The sequence below is a fragment of the Phycodurus eques genome, chromosome 6 (genome assembly GCF_024500275.1).
Source record: "Phycodurus eques isolate BA_2022a chromosome 6, UOR_Pequ_1.1, whole genome shotgun sequence".
Lineage (NCBI taxonomy): Eukaryota > Metazoa > Chordata > Actinopteri > Syngnathiformes > Syngnathidae > Phycodurus > Phycodurus eques.
Genome location: NC_084530.1, coordinates 24,814,956 through 24,837,704, shown reverse-complemented (window position 1 = coordinate 24,837,704; position 22,749 = coordinate 24,814,956). Strand labels below are relative to the sequence as shown.

The 22,749-nt window shown below is 40.7% G+C and overlaps 2 protein-coding genes across 2 annotated transcripts; both read right to left on the bottom strand.

The window, feature by feature from the left end:
- On the bottom strand, nucleotides 1-8,395 carry LOC133404138 (arachidonate 12-lipoxygenase, 12R-type-like). Its single transcript, XM_061679776.1, has 14 exons — nucleotides 8,255-8,395; nucleotides 6,352-6,556; nucleotides 6,181-6,262; nucleotides 5,967-6,089; nucleotides 5,719-5,822; nucleotides 3,346-3,512; nucleotides 3,072-3,215; nucleotides 2,155-2,358; nucleotides 1,964-2,050; nucleotides 1,720-1,889; nucleotides 1,339-1,460; nucleotides 1,119-1,219; nucleotides 857-1,027; nucleotides 1-180 (listed from the first exon to the last, which is right to left on the bottom strand). Exons 1-14 carry the CDS (start codon nucleotides 8,393-8,395, stop codon nucleotides 1-3), a joined length of 2,001 nt encoding a protein of 666 aa, XP_061535760.1.
- Nucleotides 8,396-15,839: 7,444 nt separating this feature from the next.
- On the bottom strand, nucleotides 15,840-22,087 carry LOC133403736 (polyunsaturated fatty acid lipoxygenase ALOX15B-like). The gene is made up of 10 exons (XM_061678927.1): nucleotides 22,064-22,087; nucleotides 20,019-20,213; nucleotides 19,733-19,876; nucleotides 19,045-19,248; nucleotides 18,848-18,934; nucleotides 18,604-18,773; nucleotides 18,247-18,368; nucleotides 18,042-18,142; nucleotides 17,780-17,950; nucleotides 15,840-16,020 (listed from the first exon to the last, which is right to left on the bottom strand). The coding sequence occupies exons 1-10, from the start codon at nucleotides 22,085-22,087 to the stop codon at nucleotides 15,841-15,843; spliced, it is 1,398 nt and encodes a 465-aa protein (XP_061534911.1). The 3' UTR covers nucleotide 15,840.
- Nucleotides 22,088-22,749: the final 662 nt, after the last annotated feature.

Below are 22,749 nucleotides of genomic sequence, written 5' to 3'. Positions count from 1 at the left end.
TTAGATGGCCACACTGTTCTCTATGTTCTTTGGATCCAAGTAAGTGTAAGGGATATCCAGACCTTTGTTTCTGTTGCTAATTGTAATGGACAACGTGTCAAGCTCGGCTTTAAAATCCTTTTGCAGCCGGCGTGGGGTCTCCTCGGTGAAATGGTCCTCTGGGTAGTGTCCAAGGGGGACCTGTTGAAACAAATAATACACATTATTACAGCGGATATTCAAATGCTTTGTGACATAACAGTGATACCAAGATAAATCGTTAAAAGCATTTTCTCCTGTTAATATGACCTATAACCTGTACAACTCAATTGAAAGACAATGCAATCTTTTCGAGAGGGGAAGTAAAAATAAACAAATGGTTGCACAAGTGTGTACACCCTCTTATAACTAGGGATGTGGCTGTGTTCAGAATTAACCAATCACATTCAAACTCTTGTTAATTCTGAACACAGGAAGATCACAAATGAAATTAGTTTCCTCCGTAGGGTGGAAATAGGATTAACAGTTTGGTCATCCAGGAGGGCCACTCATCTTCCGGATCTCCAGATGCTGGTTGAGGTGGCCCTCACGTTTATCTCGGACGCCCTCCAGACACCTTCCGAGTGAGGTGTTCTAGTCATGTACAACATGGGGGAGACTCTGGGGAAGACCTGGAACATGCCGGAGGAGCTATGCCTCATAACTCCCCCTGTTAAAACTAGAGGAGGTAGCTAGAGACAGGGAAGTCTGGGCTCTGCTACTTAGACTGCAACACCAGTAATCCCGATCCAGATAAGGAAAATACATCATCGTAATAATAAAAGTGTCTGCTTTCATACCAACAAATATTTTGTCATGTCAACTTTAGTGGACTTACAAAGTCTGAGGACTGCCTGCTGAGCAGCCAGACTACAGCTATTCCATGAACTGTCACACTAATAGGTGGCAACGTCTGCAGCATTGTGGCCTCGCTTGTTGTCCCCTTTTTGGTCGGGGGAGGACGCTGGAGGGTGATGGGGGTGTTGGGCATCCAGAAACTATAGTCGTACTGCAATGAGGTTTTGCAATATGCATAGTTTTACATTTGTTAAGACCAGAAGTAATATAAGGGAATGCTGGTGTTCATCGCAAGAATTCACCTGTCCGTTGTTTACAGCTGCATGCTGGCACGAGCAAGTGAATATCACCATGGTGGCGAACTTAATCAGCTCAGGCACAGTGTTGAATCTCTGAGGGATTCCTAGTTAGGACAGCAAGGAAACGACATCACTGCAAGATGTTTGAGCTATTTGGCAGCTGATGGTGAGTAAAAGGTGCACTCATGTAGCAACATGTAGCATGACTCTGGGTAAAACTCACCTGTTTGTTGCTGGGAAAGAAATCCGTGTTGAAAAATGTTGCAGATCCAAGTCTGCAGTTCTGAGTCTCGCTGCACCTCGTCATCACTTTTGTAATAGTACTGTATCACTCCCTGCACAAATCTTTTGAGAGGCATTTTGTATCACTACAACTCCATTGTGCTAAATATGTTATATATAGATAGATAGAGATTCTCTAATACAGGGTGAAAAGGTCAAATAGAATTCTCATATCTGCACATTTATCTAGATCCTCGAGAAATTTTGATAGATTTTCTTCTCGACCTAAGTGCCACCCTTTTTCAAAGTTTTGTAGAAACTGGTATGACATTAGTAGTTAAACCAAAATATGAAACAAATATAATGAAGAAGCTTATCGTACTTGTAGACGATGTCCCAAAGTTGGAGTCCATCATCCCTGTAGTAGAAGTTCGGCAAGTCCTGCATGTCACGATCAGCAATGTCATCGGGGATGCAAAGGGACCTGTAGGTGATTGAGGAGAGCGATCTTGCCACGATTCTGTTCAGAACCTCCCCACCAGAAGCTGCATACTGAGGAACAGTACAATACATGATGTAAACAGAGGATCTTGAATGTTCTGTTGAAAGCAAAGACTGGCTTTTACCTTGGTGAAGACTCCAGTGGGTCCTATCAGCTGTGACCGAGCTAATTCATTTATATGCAGAGTGTAGCGAGTGTGAGGTATGAGGAGCTAAAGGAATGGAAGGAGGGACTATGAATCAAAACCTTCAGACAAAATAAATATTGATGAGTAACAACACTTGGTTGGAACCAAATGGGGAAAGCTCCTGTTACCTTGTACAGGGGGTGCACCATAGGAAGCTTGCGCAGCAGTGACACCGCAAAGACCTCTGCCATCAGGTGAGTGCGCAGCAAATGCGCATTGAGCTGGTGCTCTGTGAAATCCGCACTTCTCACAAAGATCTTTGCCATCAGCCAGTCGTACGTAGAGTCAGTTGGGAAAAAGATTGGGTTGTCCTCAGCCGGAGTCTGCTTCAGCTGAGGGAAGACAAATGAGATGGTACTAAGTTAAGGATTGATATTTGACTTAATTCATGTTGTTCCTTATGACATCAGATGCTGCACAGATGAGACTGTTAAATTGTTTAACCTTCCCTGAGTTAGACCTTGAGATTATTCTCCTGGTCTTCGTTCCCGTCATGGAGGATGCACCACACATTTCTGACTGATAATCATAGCTTCAGATTCCTCCCCAAAGATGCTGAATGTCATATTTTAAAAAAGTATCATAATTACGTCTTCCGCAAAGGGCAGCGACGAGATCTTCAAGCAGCCAAACTCTACATTCTCTCATCTCTACACCTTGGCTTTGCCCGATTGTTGGAACACATCATCTGGTCACCCTTCTTAAAAAGGAGGGCCCACCACCTCTGTCTGACAATCTTGGAAAAAAAATGTGTCACCCACAACAGGTTGTTCAGAGTCCCACAAGTTAGCTACACTTGATTGGGCTCCTTCAGCTAGATGGACACCTTTACCTCTGGGTTTGGAGATAGCCGCCACGACAGGCACCAACAACCTTGTGGCCACAGCTCCGATCAGGAGACATGGAGACACAGAATGAAATATCTGGTACTCTCGTCTGGTACTACGGAATCTGTCTACCCCACCTTCAGGATCAGGCTGCTGGGACATTCACCTTACGTTTAAAAGATTTAATCTTATTGTACAATGGAGTAAACTAATTTCACCTGAATGGCGATAGGCATCAGCTTGTCGTCGTCTCTTTTGTGAAACAAGACAAGGGGCGCTGTCAAGTACTGCTGAATCCCTTCGACGGTGTTTGCAGGGAATCCATCCAGGTTCTTGTAGTCACACAGGTATATGTTACCTTGCTGTTTGCAGGCAAATAAATCAGAATGCTTATGTTGTAGATATTACATGAAGTGCAATGCCGAGCTGTTGACAAAATTGTTCTATAGATTCAGATCTTCAGTGTGATGAGAATGTGAAACAAACTATTACCGTCAACTCTTTAGACAAATTTGAGCCATTGGGGATGAAGACCATGTCATCAGTCACAGGGAAGTTCTCGGGCAAAGTTTTGCAACGTCGAATCAAAGTGGGATGGACACCATTTAGAAACTGGTAAGCAAATAACCAATCCGCCATCCAGTGTTCGTGGACGTAATCTGACAAAAGAACAGTGATAAAATTTTTTCATCCGCGAGTGAGATTTGTGTTTATCAGAAATAAAAGTTTACAAAAATTTCACCAGAAGCAGAGGTGCCGTAACAGAGCAAGAAAACGGCACTACAGAATATTTCCCCTGCTACCCCTCACTCATACACACAAACACAATTTTAGAGAGATTAAAATTATTAAAATCCTTTTTACCATACTACTGCACGCATTTCCGAGCTACGCATATCGACAAATCCACTCACTGCTTCTCATATATGTATGGAATATTGTTTGGAAAATGATTGATCCTAGCCTCATATGTTGATCAGAGTTTTGATTTAAGGTTTTGGTGGGTCATAGGATTTCAAATTGGGCAGACCTTGCACTCGTTGAGAATGACTGGGTTCGTGTTTGGTTCCAAACATGTCAGAAAATAGACAAGAAGGTCGATCACTTTTCTAAAGACTGAAGTCCATTAATGTCTTGTTTTGCTTAAAAAACACAGGTAACTTTGCTTTGCAGAGGACTTTAAATTTGTATTTATATTTAAAAAGTGGTCCATTTTATTTACTATCCTGCAGAAGTTGCTTAATTAATGTGTCTAGGTTTACACTGTAAAAACTAAATCTATATAATTACAAAGTAATTGCGGGCAGAGAAGCAATACTATGCCGTGGATGGAGAATGTGAGGTGCACCACTTTCTGAAATCAATTACTCAATTGTGTTTCATTAAAGACAAAAACAGTTATACAGAATAAATCCACTAACGTAGCAAGCTCCATGCATGAAATGGGAATTTTATTTTGGCCATGATATAGTTGTGACATGCACACAAAATGCTAATATAAGACCACAAAAGAGGTGTAATTTGCGCCCAAAATACTAATTGGTTCGTTTGTTATCATTCCAATTAACACACAAATGGTGCGCACCTTTGGTAGAAACTTCAATTCCTGGTGTCCTTAATGCCTAGATCAGACTACAGGATTTTAGCCCTATATTGGCCGGATTAGCTATCACAGACGATTTCTCAGATCGGGCACGACATATTTTGTCGGGAACGACAAAACTTCTTGTAGTGTGACATAATCCATGACCAACTATTTGGCCCAACGATAGCCCGACGACGGCAAAATGTAAAATCTAGCGTGTAATTTTTGGGATATCTTCCGTGTAGTGTGACATATCAACGACAACTCTCCGATTGTGCACCTTGACATCGACCAATTGAATTGCGTATTGTGACCGGCGCTTCGCCTCCCTTGCTCGCCGTTGTCAACATTTATTCATGCACATGAACCAATGTTTACCAAAGTGTTAGAGCATGATTGGACAGAATGCCGGCTTGTTTACATACAAACATTAGTGATGGCATTAGCTTGCTAGGCTACATAACATTATGTTGCCTGCTTGTAAGCCTCATTGTATTAAAAGTGCGTGAACATATAGTACCTCAAGCTCTCCTTGAATGGACAGCCCACTCCGAGCATCGGTGACGACACCACTCTTTTCCTCTTTTTGTTATTTTTTTCCCCCACCACAATACAATACTTTGCGCGATCCATTGTTGTTATTGTTGCCATGCTAACTGGTGTATCCGTTCACGTTGATCGGTGACCCGTTTTCTGGATCTGCCTCTCCGCGAGCGTTTGATTTGACAAGATAAAGTCCAGTGACCGTAAAAGACGGGGTACGGTGGTGTCAGAATACGTTGTCGTGTTGCCAATCTGACCGAGATACGGCAAGATTTTATGGCAGTGCAGTAGTTTGACATATGGCAATCGTGAAAAACCAAATTGGTCTTGTAGTCTGATCCAGGCATACGGAAAGTGTTTATTCTTATTCTGTTTTCATGAATAGCCTGCAATGCTATCCTAAAGCGTTTCAAACTCTTGCTCCTTTTAACTTTGAGCACCTGCCCCTCCAAAAGTCTCTGCACACCCCTCCCTGCTTTCAAGCGATGTTAATCTTTTTCTCTATAGTAAAAGTATGGAGAGGAGTTTCCAAATGATCTCAGATGTGTCCAATGAAATCGAGTCTCTAGGAGACTCCAAGAGACGTCGTGAAGATGTCTCTGCGACCAACGGACACTCGAGTTGCCATCATGTTGCCAACTTGTCTCCAGGCCAGTAAGATAGCCCCTTAACTACTTTGTTAGGAAAAGCCTGCCCCTTTGTCTGAATGAAAGAAGTTCACCATTAAGCCTTGTTACCTGATATAGGGGTGTGTTTGTTACAGAACACGTCTTTGATATGGTCAAGACTTTTCCAATTTCCGTGGTTGTCATCCAGCCCCTTCAAATGAAGCTCAGTCAACCTGGGAAACAAAATAAGCAGCTTTATCATAACAAATAGGAAAACTGTAGAGTAAAACATAGTGGAACCTCAGTTGTTGCTATAAACAAGTAGCAGCATCAACACTCATTGGTCTCATCAAACTTTATGCCGGGAGGGCTCTTACGCTGTCAATGCCGTGTATCCAAACTCTGCAGTCTTGGTGAAAGAGAACTGTATCTCACTTGGCAGACTACAAGGACCATCTGCCTCAATACTGTTGGGCATGCCGGCATCAAAACAATCCCAGCTATTGGGGGTTTAAAGGTTAATGTCGACGTACACAGTATGTTGTCAATGTAACAAAGCAAATGTCGAAGGCATACAGAGTGAACTCTCACCCATAGCATACTTTTCGATGGCTCAGCTCCTGCTTTCTTGCATATTGACCAAGGGAGTGGCTTTCATCAAATATCCTCAGAGCTTTCAGAATAAATACACAAATTTAGTGCATGTGAATTATTCACAGTTATCAGGAACATGATGGCAGACAAGCACACAAATCAACACACCTTTGCCCTCTCTGAAGCGATGAGTCTCCCTGTCACTGATCCAGCAGTGGATGGGAAAAGTGTAGATGTTTCCTTCGGGTGACTTGATTTCCACCTTTTCAGGGAACCAAGCGTCATCAGGTGTCAGGTGATGATGTCGTTTGTCTAGTTCAATCAGAACCAGTCTTCCAAGGGAGTTTGGGCAGGAAACCGTATAAGTAGATATCTAGAAAAATGACAGGAAATTTGGTGTCTTGAAATATTGGATGCGCAGTTCAGTTTTTTTTTTGTCTGCCTGGACACTGAGGAATTTGTCTTCTGTTTTGTGGCCTGCCCCTATATATGGAACATGATGAAGGAAGGTAGTAGCCATAGCTTGAACTGGAATGCATCATGGGAGTAAAAAAACGGTGTTGTTGCAGGCTCCACCCTCAATGTAAATGGTTGAAAATGCTGCAATAATGTTATTTGAGTTAGATTTATTATGTGCAATTTTTTGGGCTTATATGCTCACAACATGGCATCCATGTGATAGGGATTTAACCAATGACAGAACAATGCAGTGGGTTCAAAAAGTGTCCAGACTTTGTTTTCTATGGTTTTGAGTACAATAACATGGTTGCGCAACAATGTAGGCTGAAGAATTTTAAAAGTACTGCTCAAGCTGCATTTTTCCCCTTACGTGGTTCTCCTTTACCAGAGCTGTGCATTCAGTAAAAAAAAAATAAAAAAAAAATTACAAAAAAAAAAAAAAAAAAAGATCAATTTAGATGATAGACTAATTTCATTCAGCACACTTATCTGTTGCTGGAGGTAGCTCTGTCTCTTCGTCAAGCCACAAACACGTGATTAGCGACTCGGTGATGTCATGCTCTAAGCGTCCTTGTTGAGTAGTTAAATTGACTAGTCTGTACCATCTTGTAGGGGCTCGTGTGTGCCTCGCAGTTCAGTGAGATTTGTGGCAAAACTGCAGCCACCACAAGCTCGGCCCCGAGTCGTCATGGTAACAAAATCTGTGGCCCAGCATTATATAGGGCTGGATGAGGGCCATTCCCTTAAACATGCTGATTTCAGCAAGCTAAGAAATAGCATGTGCTATAATTCTTGATCTTTGGCGTATTTTGACAAAAGCATATATAAAATAAAGAGGTGAAGAAATAAATAATAAAAAGACGCTGTACTGTTATTTTGATGAACAAGTTTATAAACATAAAATACTTATATGTTGTAAGTTGTTTTTTAATACATTTTGCTCGAAAAGAAAAATATTCGCAGATGTTTTAACAGGAGATTGTGAACCCTTTTATTATCCGCAATAACATAACCAAGGTTTATCACACATGAACAACTATCCTTTCATGGCATTTGTCTTGGAAATGTACATTACTCGTTCACCTTTATTGTTGCAAGTGCCGCTGGTGTACATCCCCAACAACTTGGAAAACCTTGAGTTTCCTTTCAGAATCAATATTTTCTAGGAACACTATACTTCAAAATATTTCCTGTTGCATAAGTGAAGTCAGCCCCAATTAATTCAAGTAAAGCTTAGGTTTATATTAAAATAAAATTCACATTGACAGACAACCAGGTGAGTCTAATAATCATGGAAATTCAGAAAATTTCTTGTTTGTTCTCAGAGAAACGTTTTTTCTTCTTTTTTTAACCTGTTTATATTGTGCACTGTGTACAATGTTCACCATTGATCTCCCGATCAGGTTAATTCTAACTGCAACAACTAATTACAATGTGGCTTCCAAATAAATAATATTTAAATGAAAGATATATTTGTTTTTTAGTTACATTGATGATTAATGTTTTAATAATTAAGAGGCCTTGTGAGGCACTTGTTTGGCAATCAATGAGCTTCTGGTGCTTCCAATTCAAAAAAGTTATTTCAGCATAGTGAGCTGTTTTCAACACTTACTGATCCTCTGAAGATGACCAAAGACTTCAGCCACTTGCGCTCACTCTCATCATCCGTGCCCACCAGCTTAATGTGCACGTTGTTCAAGGTGGCGGCGCCAACTCGATCGCCAGTGTAGACGGTCACCTCATAAACCAACATGATTATTCCGGAATGCTGAGAAATCGTGATCGGGGAAACACGGTTCGTCTTTCAATGAGAGACAACCGGCCCCAGGAGCCTCTTATATATGTGTACTGTGGATTGTCATCACAAGGAAGTACCAGTGCCAACGGTCCTCCCAACGAATTTCAGACGTGGTAAGCATTGACCTTTGTAACTATAGATTGATGATGAAAAATAAACACTTTAGACAGGTCTGTTTTAAATTCATATATGGTAAAACATAGAGGAATTAAGAGGCTCCCACAGTCTCCTGGGAGCTGACATCTCAGACAGGTTGCGGGCAGGTCAATTATACATAGATTTTCACAGGGTTCACTCTATTATTATATTATCACTCATAAAAATAATTCATCATAAACAAGAAATTGTAAGGTTAATTTACAAGCATTTCCCTTGACCAAAGTGCTGACACAATTTTCAACTTCTCCCGTAAGTTTGTCTTTGATTGGGTAATATTCTTCAAAACAGTGACAAATAATACAGGATTCCTGGCAGTGGTGAGGGTTTGAGTCTAGAAATAATTAACTCGCTTAACAGTATTTACCCAGTGACGATTTATTTGGAATTTAGATAGACAGCCTCACTGAACAGATTGTGATCATATCAGTTTCATTGCATTACCTGTTTTAAATTACGGAAATTAATACTATTACTACATCAAACACAACTTTTTAAAGAAGCATATTCTTTATAACGGGTTTGGTCATAGCTTTTCTAATGTATTTATTCTTGCGTTTTTGAATACTCTGCTATATTTTATTGCTCATTTTGTATTTCTGAATTTTAAATTGTTCTTTTAATATTTGTAATATTTTAGATATATCATCATCATCAGCCATTATCTATCCACTGCAGGATGAAGGCCTCTTCTTCACTTTTCCAACTACTATGACATTTTGCAATTTGCAAGTGTATTCGGGTGTGTTTAATGATTTCATCTATCCATCTAATTTTAGATTTGTGTCCAGAGGTATCCAAGTGATTATTTTTTAATAAATTCTGCTCGAAAAACAATATTCGCAGATGTTTTAACAGGAGATTGTGAACCATTTTCTCCGCAATAACATAACCAAAGTTTATCATATATGAACGACTATCGTTTTATGGCTTTTGTCTTGGAAATGTACATTACTCATTCACCTTTATTGTTGCAAGTGCCGCTGGTGTACATCCCCAACAACTTGGAAAACCTTGAGTTTCCTTTCAGAATCAATATTTTCTCGGAACACTATACTTCAAAATATTTCCTGTTGCATAAGTGAAGTCAGCCCCAATTAATTCAAGTAAATCTTAGGTTTAAATTAAAATAAAATTCACATTGACAGACAACCAGGTGAGTCTAATAATCATGGAAATTCAGAAAATTTCTTGTTTGTTCTCAGAGAAACGTTTTTTCTTCTTCTTTTTTTAACCTGTTTATATTGTGCACTGTGTACAATGTTCACCATTGGTCTCCCGAGCAGGTTAATTCTAACTGCAACAACTAATTACAATGTGGTTTAAAAATAAATAAAATTTAAATGAACGATACATTTGTTTTCTAGTTACATTGATGATTAATGTTTAAATAATTACGAGGCCTTGTGAGGCACTTGTTTGGCAATCAATGAGCTTCTGGTGCTTCCAATTCAAAAAAGTTATTTCAGCATAGTGAGCTGTTTTCAACACTTACTGATCCTCTGAAGATGACCAAAGACTTCAGCCACTTGCGCTCACTCTCATCATCCGTGCCCACCAGCTTAATGTGCACGTTGTTCAAGGTGGCGGCGCCAACTCGATCGCCAGTGTAGACGGTCACCTCATAAACCAACATGATTATTCCGGAATGCTGAGAAATCGTGATCGGGGAAACACGGTTCGTCTTTCAATGAGAGACAACCGGCCCCAGGAGCCTCTTATATATGTGTACTGTGGATTGTCATCACAAGGAAGTACCAGTGCCAACGGTCCTCCCAACGAATTTCAGACGTGGTAAGCATTGACCTTTGTAACTATAGATTGATGATGAAAAATAAACACTTTAGACAGGTCTGTTTTAAATTCATATATGGTAAAACATAGAGGAATTAAGAGGCTCCCACAGTCTCCTGGGAGCTGACATCTCAGACAGGTTGCGGGCAGGTCAATTATACATAGATTTTCACAGGGTTCACTCTATTATTATATTATCACTCATAAAAATAATTCATCATAAACAAGAAATTGTAAGGTTAATTTACAAGCATTTCCCTTGACCAAAGTGCTGACACAATTTTCAACTTCTCCCGTAAGTTTGTCTTTGATTGGGTAATATTCTTCAAAACAGTGACAAATAATACAGGATTCCTGGCAGTGGTGAGGGTTTGAGTCTAGAAATAATTAACTCGCTTAACAGTATTTACCCAGTGACGATTTATTTGGAATTTAGATAGACAGCCTCACTGAACAGATTGTGATCATATCAGTTTCATTGCATTACCTGTTTTAAATTACGGAAATTAATACTATTACTACATCAAACACAACTTTTTAAAGAAGCATATTCTTTATAACGGGTTTGGTCATAGCTTTTCTAATGTATTTATTCTTGCGTTTTTGAATACTCTGCTATATTTTATTGCTCATTTTGTATTTCTGAATTTTAAATTGTTCTTTTAATATTTGTAATATTTTAGATATATCATCATCATCAGCCATTATCTATCCACTGCAGGATGAAGGCCTCTTCTTCACTTTTCCAACTACTATGACATTTTGCAATTTGCAAGTGTATTCGGGTGTGTTTAATGATTTCATCTATCCATCTAATTTTAGATTTGTGTCCAGAGGTATCCAAGTGATTATTTTTTAATAAATTCTGCTCGAAAAACAATATTCGCAGATGTTTTAACAGGAGATTGTGAACCATTTTCTCCGCAATAACATAACCAAAGTTTATCATATATGAACGACTATCGTTTTATGGCTTTTGTCTTGGAAATGTACATTACTCGTTCACCTTTATTGTTGCAAGTGCCGCTGGTGTACATCCCCAACAACTTGGAAAACCTTGAGTTTCCTTTCAGAATCAATATTTTCTCGGAACACTATACTTCAAAATATTTCCTGTTGCATAAGTGAAGTCAGCCCCAATTAATTCAAGTAAATCTTAGGTTTAAATTAAAATAAAATTCACATTGACAGACAACCAGGTGAGTCTAATAATCATGGAAATTCAGAAAATTTCTTGTTTGTTCTCAGAGAAACGTTTTTTCTTCTTCTTTTTTTAACCTGTTTATATTGTGCACTGTGTACAATGTTCACCATTGGTCTCCCGAGCAGGTTAATTCTAACTGCAACAACTAATTACAATGTGGTTTAAAAATAAATAAAATTTAAATGAACGATACATTTGTTTTCTAGTTACATTGATGATTAATGTTTAAATAATTACGAGGCCTTGTGAGGCACTTGTTTGGCAATCAATGAGCTTCTGGTGCTTCCAATTCAAAAAAGTTATTTCAGCATAGTGAGCTGTTTTCAACACTTACTGATCCTCTGAAGATGACCAAAGACTTCAGCCACTTGCGCTCACTCTCATCATCTGTGCCCACCAGCTTAATGTGCACGTTGTTCAAAGTGGCGGCGCCAACTCGTTCGCCAGTGTAGACGGTCACTTGATAAACCAGCATGATGATTCCGGAATGCTGAGAAATCGTGATCGGGGAAACGGTTCGTCTTTAAATGAGAGACAACCGGCCCCAGGAGCCTCTTATATATGTGTACCGTGGATTGTCATCACTAGGAAGTACCAGGTCCAGCGGTCTTTTCAATGAATTTTAGACGTGTTATGCATTGACTAATTCACGGTTGTAACTGTAGATTGACAAAGAAAGATAAGCACTTTTACACAGGTCTGTTTTAAATTAACATATCGTAAAACATTGAGGAATTGGCTCCATCTGTGGTGTCAAGTTGATGGGGTTATGCCTTTTGTGCAACAGTATGAGGCAGTTCAAAGGCAAATACAAAATGTGTTTTGTTCAGATTATCTTTTTTTTTCTTTCAACGAATTAAAAAACAGTTTCAACCAAAAGCTGAGGATGGAATATCTCATTGTGCACAATGCTAAAAAAAAAAAAAAATCTAACTCGGTCATTTCTCATCGAAAAAAAGCCACTGTAGATTTTATTTGTGACAATTAATGTGGAAAAGGGAAAACTGTTTGGCATTATTGTCCAGTTCTTATACGCTTCAAAATTGTCTCATCAGAAATAATGGAAGTATAAATTATGTCAAGTCGTTGATACTGTATGGCTATGCTTAATATATATTTGTATAGATGTTTCCTTCTCTACGTACAACTCCAATTCCAATGAAGTTGGGACGTTGTGTTAAACATAAATAAAAACAGAATACAATGATTTGCAAATCATGTTCAACCTGTATTTAATTTAATAAACTTCAAAGACAATATATTTAATGTTCAAACTGATAAACTTTATTGCTTTTAGCAAATAATCATTAACTTAGAATTGTATGGCTGCAACACGTTCCAAAAAAGCTGGGACAGGTGGCAAAAAAGACTGAGAAAGTTGAGGAATGCTCATCAAACACCTGTTTGGAACATCCCACAGTTGAACAGGCTAATTGGGAACATGTGGGTGTCATGATTTGGTATACAAGGAGCTTCCCTGAATTGCTCAGTCATTCACAAGCAAAGATGGGGCGAGGTTCACCTGTTTGTGAACAAGTGCGTGAGAAAATAGTCGAACAGTTTAAGGACAATGTTCCTCAACGTACAATTGCAAGGAATTTAAGGATTTAATCATCTACGGTCCATAATATCATCAAAAGGTTCAGAGAATCTGGAGAAATCAGTGCATGGAAGCAGCAAGGCCGAAAACCAACATTGAATGCCGTGACCTTCGATTCCTCAGGCGCCACTGCATCAAAAACCGACATCAATGTGTAAAGGATATCACCACATGGGCTCAGGAACACTTCAGAAAACTAATGTCAGTAAATACAGTTTGGCGCTACATCCGTAAGTGCAACTTGAAACTCTACTATGCAAAGCAAAAGCCACTTATCAACAACACCCAGAAACGCCGCCGGCTTCTCTGGGCCCGAGCTGATGGATTGATGCAAAGCGGAAAAGTGTTCTGTGGTCCGACGAGGCCACATTTCTAATTGTTTTTGGAAATTGTGGACGTCGTGTTCTCCGGGCCAAAGAGGAAAAGAACCATCCGGACTGTTATGGACGCAAAGTTCAAAAGCCAGCATCTGTGATGCTATGGCTGCATTGCATTAGTGCCAATGGCATGGGTAACTTACACATCTGTGAAGGCAGATGTGAAAGGTACATACAGGTTTTGGAGAAACATATGCTGCCATCCAAGCAACGTCTTTTTCATGGAAGCCCCTGCTTATTTCAGCAAGACAATGCCAAACCACATTCTGCACGTGTTACAACAGCGTGGCTTCGTAGTAAAAGAGTGCGGGTACTAGACTGGCCTGCCTGCAGTGCAGACCTATCTCCCATTGAAAATGTGTGGCGCATTTGAGGCGTAAAATACGACAACGGAGACCCCGGACTGTTGAACAGCTGAAACTGTACATCAAACAAGAATGGGAAAGAATTCCACCCATAAAGCTTCAACAATTAATGTCCTCAGTTCCCAAACGTTTGGGATGTTGTTATGTTGTTGAAAGAAAAGGTGATGTAACACAGTGGTGAACATGACCCTGACCCAGCTTTTTTTGAACGTGTTGCAGCCATAAAAGTTAATGATTATTTTCTAAAAACAATAAAGTTCATCAGTTTGAACATTGAATATCTTGTCTTTGTAGTGTATTCAATTAAATCTAGTTTTGGTCATAACTTTTCTCATGTATTTATTCTTATGTTTTAGAATACTATAGAATACTCTGTATTTTGTTGCTCATTTTCTATTATGTAAACTGTTTTGCTATATTTTATTGCTCATTGTGTTCTTTTAATATATGTAATATTTTATATATATCTCGACAATTGACGGCCAATAATAATTACATTGAAAAAAAAGGAAAACAAATTCAATCGTAAAAATTCTTGAGTAAGCGGGGATTATCCGCCAACAAGCGTTTTCGTTATTGGTCCATCCCATCCCCCACAAAAAAACAGAAAAAAGACAAATAAAATCCAGAAGAAAAAGATTAAACAAGCAATACTCACAAGCATATATTTTTTATCATCTGCAAGAAATTGCTAACAGACAGTACTTGCAACTTGTGACTGTCTTGTGTGTCTGTATCTACTGTATTACACTGCTTGCTGGTGGCCAAAGTGCACACACCAGAAGGAGCGGCAGAAAGCTTTCCCATTCATTCCAATAAGGGAAGATGATTAGACGAGTGAGTGGTTTGCGTTACGACCGTGGTCGAGGCACCACTGTATATTGAAGTGTCTTCTCATGCGCAGTGTGTTGGTGGATGGGGACACTTAGATATGGATGATGGGGAAACCAGATGAAAGAAACCCAACTGTAGCGCTCCATCGTTCACATGCACGTTGTGGCACAATTGTACTTTGACAGAAGGTATAATGAGATTTCCAAATGCTTGAGATGTTTCAACTTTTATTTGCACACCATCCAAACATTAAACAACACACGGCTTCAATATGCTCCCTTAACCTGTAAAGAAATTCAGATTGGCACTGAAAATAATTAAAATGCTTTGATGATAACTATAGAACAAGAATTGTAATGAACTGCGTCATTGCAAAGGTTCTGGCCCCTGTGCACAAAATGAATAATACATCCATCCATTTTCTACACCGCTGATCCTCACTAGGGTCGCGGGTATGCTGGAGCCTATCCCAGCTAACTGCAGGCGAAAGGCAGGGTACACCCTGAATTGGTTTCCAGCCAATCGCAGACCACATATAAACAAACAACCATTCACACTCACATTCACACCAACGGGCAATTTAAGAGTCTTCAATTAACCTACCATGCATGTTTCGGGGATGTGGAAGGAAACAGGAGTACCTGGAGAAAACCCACACAGGCACGGGGAGAACATGCAAACTCCACACAGGCGAGGCCGGATTTGAACCCGGGTCCTCAGAATTGTGAGGCAGATGTGCTAACCAGTCGTGCCGCCTGAATAATCCAGTTGATTAAATCTCAATTACATACACAAATTAATTCTACCAAGCAATAGACGTACACTACACCAACACACACTAACAGTAGTTCCAGGAATACCAATAAATGGCCAAGAGGTGCCAGCTTTCTGTTCCTTCTCCATTACATATCTGTCAGGTGTCTTAATTTAACTTTATTTTAGTTGTAATTTTGTTAACATCTCTTTACACTTGTATTACTATTATGACAGTTGTATTAGTATTATGACATGCTCAAAAGAGACATTTGTGATTCATTGGATCATCCCTTTTGATTGTGACTTTGCGAGGTTTAGATGGCCACACTGTTCTCTACGTTATTTGGATCCAGGTAAGTGTAAGGGATTTCCAGACCTTTGTTTCTGTTGTTGATCGCGATAGACAACATGTCAAGCTCAACTTTAAAATCCTTTTGCAGCTGGCGGGGTGTGTTCTCAGTGAAATGGTCCTCTGAGTATTGTCCAAGGGAGACCTGTTGACACAAATAATATATGTGTGTTTATGAGTTCTGTTATCAACCAATTATCTTGTCATTTCAGACATTGGACCAACTGTCTACTCTCAGGCAGATACAGGCGGTTGCATGAGAATTTCCCCAACCAATTCTCATGTATTTTGTGTACTATGTGATACAAGCCATTCAGTCCCTCTATAATTGGAGTAAGAGCTCAAGAGGTCAAGCTGTTTAAGGTCAAATGAACAGTTTGTAGGGATTGAGAGATTAGTTGCCCCATATTTACAGTAAATAAACGCAAAAGATTATTTTTGTTTTGTTGTTTTGATTTTAACAAGATTATGTCTGTTTGGGGAAGCTGTGGTTCATACGTCTGCGTCACAGTTCTGAGGTTTGGGGTTCGAATCTCCGTAGGCATGACTGTGAGTGCGAATGGTTGTTTGTTCCTATGTGCCCTCCAATTGGCTGGCAACCAGTTCAGGGTGTACCCCGCCTCCTGCCCGATGACAGCTGGGATAGGCTCCAGCACGCCCGCGACCCTAGTGAGGAGAAGTGGCTCAGAAAATGGATGGATGGATGGAGGTTCATTGAAGACTTGAGTCTAAACTGTGGTTTGTCTCACCCACAAACTTAGTGAGGAAAAGCAGTCTAGAAAATAAATTTAATATTCAGTATTGGTACAGCCAAGACTTAAAGAGTGTCTAGTAGCCTGAAGAGCTCATCTATGCTATTTGCAGATGATGTCGTTCTGATGCCTGGGGTGGTTCATGACCTAGAGGTTAGCACGTCTGCCTCACAGTTCTGAGGTTTGAGTGTCAGCTCTATTCACCCATTGTGTGGCTTTTCTCCTGGTACTCCAGCTTCCCCCCACATTCCAAAAACATGTATGTTAGGTTCGTTGAAGGCTAATTTGTCCATTGGTTTGAATGTGAGTGTGAATGATTGTTTGTAAATGCAGTATCCTTTCCTGTGAGTGACTGGCGATTAGTCCATGTTGTACCCCGCCTCTCGCCCAAACTCAACTTGGATAGTCTCCAGCTCACCCGTAAACCTAATGAGGAGTGCCATAGAAAATGGATGGATGGATGTCTAGATGGATGGATGGATGTAGTGGTTAGAAGCTTCCACGATGAGAGTTGGCACCTCCAGATTGAAGGCCATGATACTAAATTAGAAAGGGGTGGATTCTCCCCTCCAGGTTCGGAAGTGCTGCTTCAGGTGCAGGAGTTGAAGTACCTCTGAATCTTGTTCTCAAGTGAGGCAGTTGATCGTACGATCAACAGACATATTGGTGTAATCCGTTTGCGTTTGTCGTAGTGATGACAGTTACATTCCTTCCCTCACCCATAGTCCCTAGCTTTGTAGTGACTGAAAGGACAAAATTATGTAAACAAGCAGCTGAAATGAGTTTCCTTTGTAAGGTGGCTGAGAACATCCTTTCAAATAGCGTGAACGGTTTGGTCATATAGGATGGACTCTGATCTTCTGGAACCAGATGCCATTTGAGGTGGCTCAGACATCTATCCTGGATGCCCCCGAAACACCTTCCGAGTAAGGCATTCATGTCCAACTTGTTGGAGTGTCTGGGAAGACCTTTGACACCCTGAGCTAACTATAGAAGGTGGCTGGAGACAAGGTAGTCTGGGCTTCGCTGCGTAGACGTCTACCCCCGGAACCCAGATCCAGATAAAAAACCAAAAAAAATTGATAATCGTAAAAATAAAAACATATTTTTTTTCCAACAAATATCTTGTCATATCTAGTTTGTCGTACTTACAAAATCAGAGGACTGCCTGCTGAGCAGCCAGACTGTGGCCATTCCCTGAGCAGTCACGTTGATAACGGGCAACGTCTGCAACATTGTGGCCTCGCTTGTTGTACCCTTTTTGGTTGGGGGAGGACGCTGCAGGGTGGCTGGGGTGTTGGGCATCCAGCCACCATAGTCATACTGCAATAAGGATTTGCAAGATGCATCGTTTTATGCCTGTTTAGTCCAAAACGAATACAAGCGAAAGCTGGTGTTTAACACAAGGATTCACCTGTCCGGTGTTTAGAGCTGCATGCTGGCATGAGCTAGTGAACATGACCATGGTGGCGAACTTGATGAGCTCGGACACAGTGGTGAAACTCTGAGGGATTCCTGGGAAGAAGAGACAGAAAATGGCATGGCATGAGATGCTTGAGCTGGTGAGTAAAATGTGCACTTATGTAGTAGTAGTTAGTATCACTCTCAGTAAAGATCACCTGTTTGTGGCTGGGAAAGGAATCCGTGTTCAAAAATGTCGCCAATCCAAGTCTGCAGTTCTGAGTCTCGCCGGACCTCGTCGTCACTTTTGTAGTAGAACTGTATCACTCCTTGCACATATCTTTTGAGAGAGAAATTGAATCAATACCCATTTCTTCTGCTCAAGACTTCATAGATATTTAGTCAGTGATTCTCTAATTAAGGGTGAAATGGTAAAAATAAATTCCTATATGGATACATTCATCCAGATCCTAGAAAATGTGTTTGGTTCTTCCTTGACCTATGCAAAACAAAACGTTTTGTAGAGAATAGTATTACATTACTTTTCAAGTGAAAAATGGTTCAGCTTATCATACTTGAAGATGATGTTCCACAGTTGGAGGCCATCATCCCTGTAATAGAAGTTTGGCACGTCCTGCATGTCGCGTGCAGCAATGTCGTCCGGGAGGCAAAGGGAGCTGTAGGTTATGGAGGACAGTGATTTTGCCACGATCTTCATCAAACTGTCTCCACCGGAAGCTGTAAACTGAGGAACAGTCCAATACATGATGTAAAAAGGGGATCATTAATGTCATTTTAAAAGATCAGGTTGACTTTTACCATTGTAAGGACTCCAGTGGGTCCTATCAGCCGTTGTCGTGCTAATTCATTGATCTGCAGAGTGTATCGAGTGTGGGGTATGAGGAGCTAAAGGGATAGAAGGAAGCGCTATGTAATGAAATCTTGTCATGAAATCAACAGTAGTCTTGATGAATAAAAACACTTGCTTGAAAACAAAGTGGAGAAGCTCCAGTTACCTTGTATATGGGATGCACCATGGGGAGGTTGCGCAACAGTGACACCGAAAAGGCCTCTGCCAGTAGATGAGTGCGCAGCAAGTGTGCGTTGAGTTGGTGCTCCGTGAAATCGGCACTTCTCACAAAAATCTTGGCTGTCAGCCAGTCGTATGTAGAGTCAGATGGGAGAAAGATGGGGTTGTCCTCAGCCGGAGTCTGTTTCAGCTGTGGGACGAGTTATCAACTTAAGGGCGGACACTTAACGGACATTTTTCTTTACTGTGGATGGTGCAGTGAAACATCTGTAGCTCTCATGCTCCATCCTTCACTGAGATAGACATTGAGATACTGTACTTCACCAAAGACTTTTGTGACTGCCAGGAGGCGCCACCCATTTTCGACTGAAAACCATGGCCTCATATTTAGAGGTGCTGATTATTTTCCATTCACATTTTGATCCAGCCATCATAACTACATCATCCTTAAGTAGCAGAGACAAGCTCTTCATGCAACCAAACTCAACACATTATTGTTAAAAAAAACCCAACCCTAAACAGTCCAGAGTCTAAGCTGTTACTAGAGATGAGCCAGACTACGTCTTTGACTGCGGAATCTTTCTACCTCGCCCACAATCTCAGGCTGATGGGACATTCACCTCACATTAAAAATATTTCACCTTAATATACTGACTGTGGTAAACTAATGTCACCTGAATGGCGATAGGCATCAGCTTGTCATTGGGTCTTTTGTGAAACAGGACAAGGGGTGCCATCAAGTACTGCTGAACTCCTTGGATAATGTTTGCAGGCATTCCGTCCAGGTTCTTGTAGTCACACATGTATATGTTACCTTGCTGTTTGGGGGTAAACAAATATAACATATTGTAGATGCTACATACAGTGCAATACCGAGCTGTTATGCCCTTGATGAATTGGTTCTATATATTCAAATCTTCAGCCCAAAGAATGTGAGGACGTTGTGAAACAAACTGTTACCTTCAACTCCTGAGACAAGTTTGAGCCATCGGGGATGGAGATCATGTCATCAGTCACAGGGAAGTTCTTGGGCAGAGTTTTGCAACGTCGAATCAAGGTGGGATGGACACCATTTAGAAACTGGTATGCAAAAAACTCATCCTCTTTCCAATGTTCCTGGACATAATCTGACAAAAGAACAGTGATTAACTTTTCCTGCACACATGCTGTTGTCAGTCAAAGACTCATCCATCCATCCATCTTCTACCGCTTATCTGAGGTCGGGTCGCGGGGGAAGTAGCTTCAGCAGGGATGCCCGGACTTCCCTTTCCCCAGCCACTTCATCCATCTCTTCCGGGGGGATCCCGAGGCGTTCCCAGGACAGCCGAAGGATGTAGTCTCTCCAGCGTGTCCTGGGTCGTCCCTGGGGTCTCCTCCCAGTGGGATGTTCCCGGAACACCTCACCAGGGAGGCGTCCGGGAGGCATCCGAATCAGATGCCCCAGCCACCTCATCTGGCTCCTCTCAATATGAAGGAGTAATGGCTCTAATCTGAGATCCTCCCGGATGACCGAGCTTCTCACCCTATCTCTAAGAGAGAGCCCGGACACCCTGCGGAGGAAACTCATTTCGGCCGCTTGTATCCGGGATCTCGTTCTTTCGGTCACGACCCACAGCTCGTGACCATAGGTGAGGGTAGGAACGTAAATCGACCGGTAAATCGAGAGCTTCGCCTTTCGGCTGAGCTCCTTCTTTACCACAATGGATCGATACAAAGTCCGCATCACTGCAGACGCTGCACCGATCCGCCTGTCGATCTCCCGTTCCATTCTTCCCTCACTCGTGAACAAGACCTCAAGATACTTGAACTCCTCCACTTGGGGCAGGATCTCATCCCCGACCTGGAGAGGACACGCCACCCTTTTCCGACTGAGGACCATGGTCTCAGATTTGGAGGTGCTGATTCTCATGCCAGACGTGCATGGACAATAACTGACGCAGATTTCCCAACAAAGTATAAATAATCACTTTTCACATTAAAGTCTGATTTAAATGCACATATTGCAAGATGCAGAAGAATTGCATCTACCTGATCTGTCAAATTTATGGGACTTTTTTAGTTTTTAATCATGTTTTATTGTTTGTAATTGTTTGGTTTAATTGGTTTATGTATTATGTTTGATTTTTATTTGTGTACAACACTTTGTTTCAGCTGTGTCTGTTAAAGCGCTCTATAAATAAAATAAAATAAAGTTGACATATGCCTTTATTGCGCAACTGTACGATAAAGGGAGATACAAAATGTGATTTGTTGAGATGATCTTTTATTTAATGAATTACAAAAAAATTCAACCAAAAACTAAGGATGTACTTAGGGCTGGGGGTGCTAAGTCGACTTCAAAAATAGGTCGATGCAGAATTTCTGCTTCGAAGCTTCGCCGGGACCAAAAAAAATTAAAATTAAAAAAAAAAAGGAAATAAGTTCCGTCCGATGATCACGCCGCCTCAACCAATGTTTCACACGGACATTTATTGCGGGCGGGCGACCTTTGCTATAAACTACAGAGGAACGTCTGTAAGTTACTTTAAAGACATTATTAGATGTGTAATGTACATATAACATGATGTATAAGTGAGCTGAATGGTATTTAGCTTTTTTTTTTAACCTAAAATGGTAATCGATAGCGCGCTAATGCTAATCGCGAATGCGAACTGTTTAGCAAAACTAAGTACCAACATATGCAGTTTAAGGATATAACTCAGGCCCACATAAATGAGCGGTTCACACTCTAGGTATTTGTGCAACATTAGAGCCATATTCTACCCATTTATTATCACTCTATTAAACTTAAGTAGTTCTACTAAATCAGTAGCTACATGCACAGCATTTTTGTGGGGCTGGGTCCAATCATTTTCATCTACGCTATTTAAAAAAAACTGAATAAGTTTGCAGTCTTTCCCAATTGGTTCAACAGCTCAGATCAGAGGGGAAGGTAAATTCAAGAGCTTGGTGGGTATCAATTTGTTGATCCCTCTAGCCAGGATTCAAACCCGTGGGAAGTTCACCTTGACAAGGTGTGCCGCCGCCATTCTCATGCAGTTTCCCTGCCAGAAAATGACCAGGTTACGCAACAACATTCTTAAAGAGCAACATTTTTTGACTTGTAGTGCTGGTGGGGGCTACTCTCTTTCGTGGGAGGAGTTACTTGCGATCACAGTGATGAGTTTCTTGTAAAAACTTCATGAAGTCAAAATAAAAGGTAAAATATGCAGGTCTTTTATTTTGAAAACAGTTCTTTCTTTTTGACACGTGTGTATGTGGCTGGTACAAGCAAGCAAGACTGCAAGGACTTGTGTCTGCCTGGGAGGAAGCCAAAATCTTAAAATGACAAAACAACAACAACGCTTCTACCTGCAAAGCATCAATGGGCAGAAATCACCTATTTAACACTGCTTTCATTAGAGATGTTTGTTTTGTTGAGTTGAGTTGAAATTAGAATAAAGTGTGAAAAAGTTAATTTTAAGATTAAGAAGCAGAAGCATTGTTTTGTCCTCTGTTGTCTTGCGCTGTGTGTTCCTGCCTGGATGGCGACACTTAAAATGGATGATGGGGAAACCGGATTAAAGCAACCCAACGGTAATGCTCCATCGTCACACGGACGTTATGGCACAATTGTACTTTGACTGAAGAATGAACTCTAAATGGTGTCATGCGATAACTGATTTTATTGAATAATCAGATTTCTAAATGG

What these genes read in the sequence shown, in the direction of transcription:
- LOC133404138 (XM_061679776.1), bottom strand. Translation starts at nt 8,395, where the DNA reads ATGTTGGTTTATGAGGTGACCGTCTACACTGGCGATCGAGTTGGCGCC. An exon ending in TGGTGCACCCCCTGTACAAG is followed by an intron (nt 2,051 to 2,154) that starts GTAACAGGAGCT and finishes CCATTCCTTTAG; the next exon opens with CTCCTCATACCTCACACTCG. An exon ending in GCAGGCAGTCCTCAGACTTT is followed by an intron (nt 181 to 856) that starts GTAAGTCCACTA and finishes TTGTTTCAACAG; the next exon opens with GTCCCCCTTGGACACTACCC.
- LOC133403736 (XM_061678927.1), bottom strand. Translation starts at nt 22,087, where the DNA reads ATGGCGGCGGCACACCTTGTCAAG. An exon ending in TGATGCCTATCGCCATTCAG is followed by an intron (nt 19,249 to 19,732) that starts GTGACATTAGTT and finishes CTCGTCCCACAG; the next exon opens with CTGAAACAGACTCCGGCTGA. An exon ending in CCACTGGAGTCCTTACAATG is followed by an intron (nt 18,774 to 18,847) that starts GTAAAAGTCAAC and finishes ACTGTTCCTCAG; the next exon opens with TTTACAGCTTCCGGTGGAGA.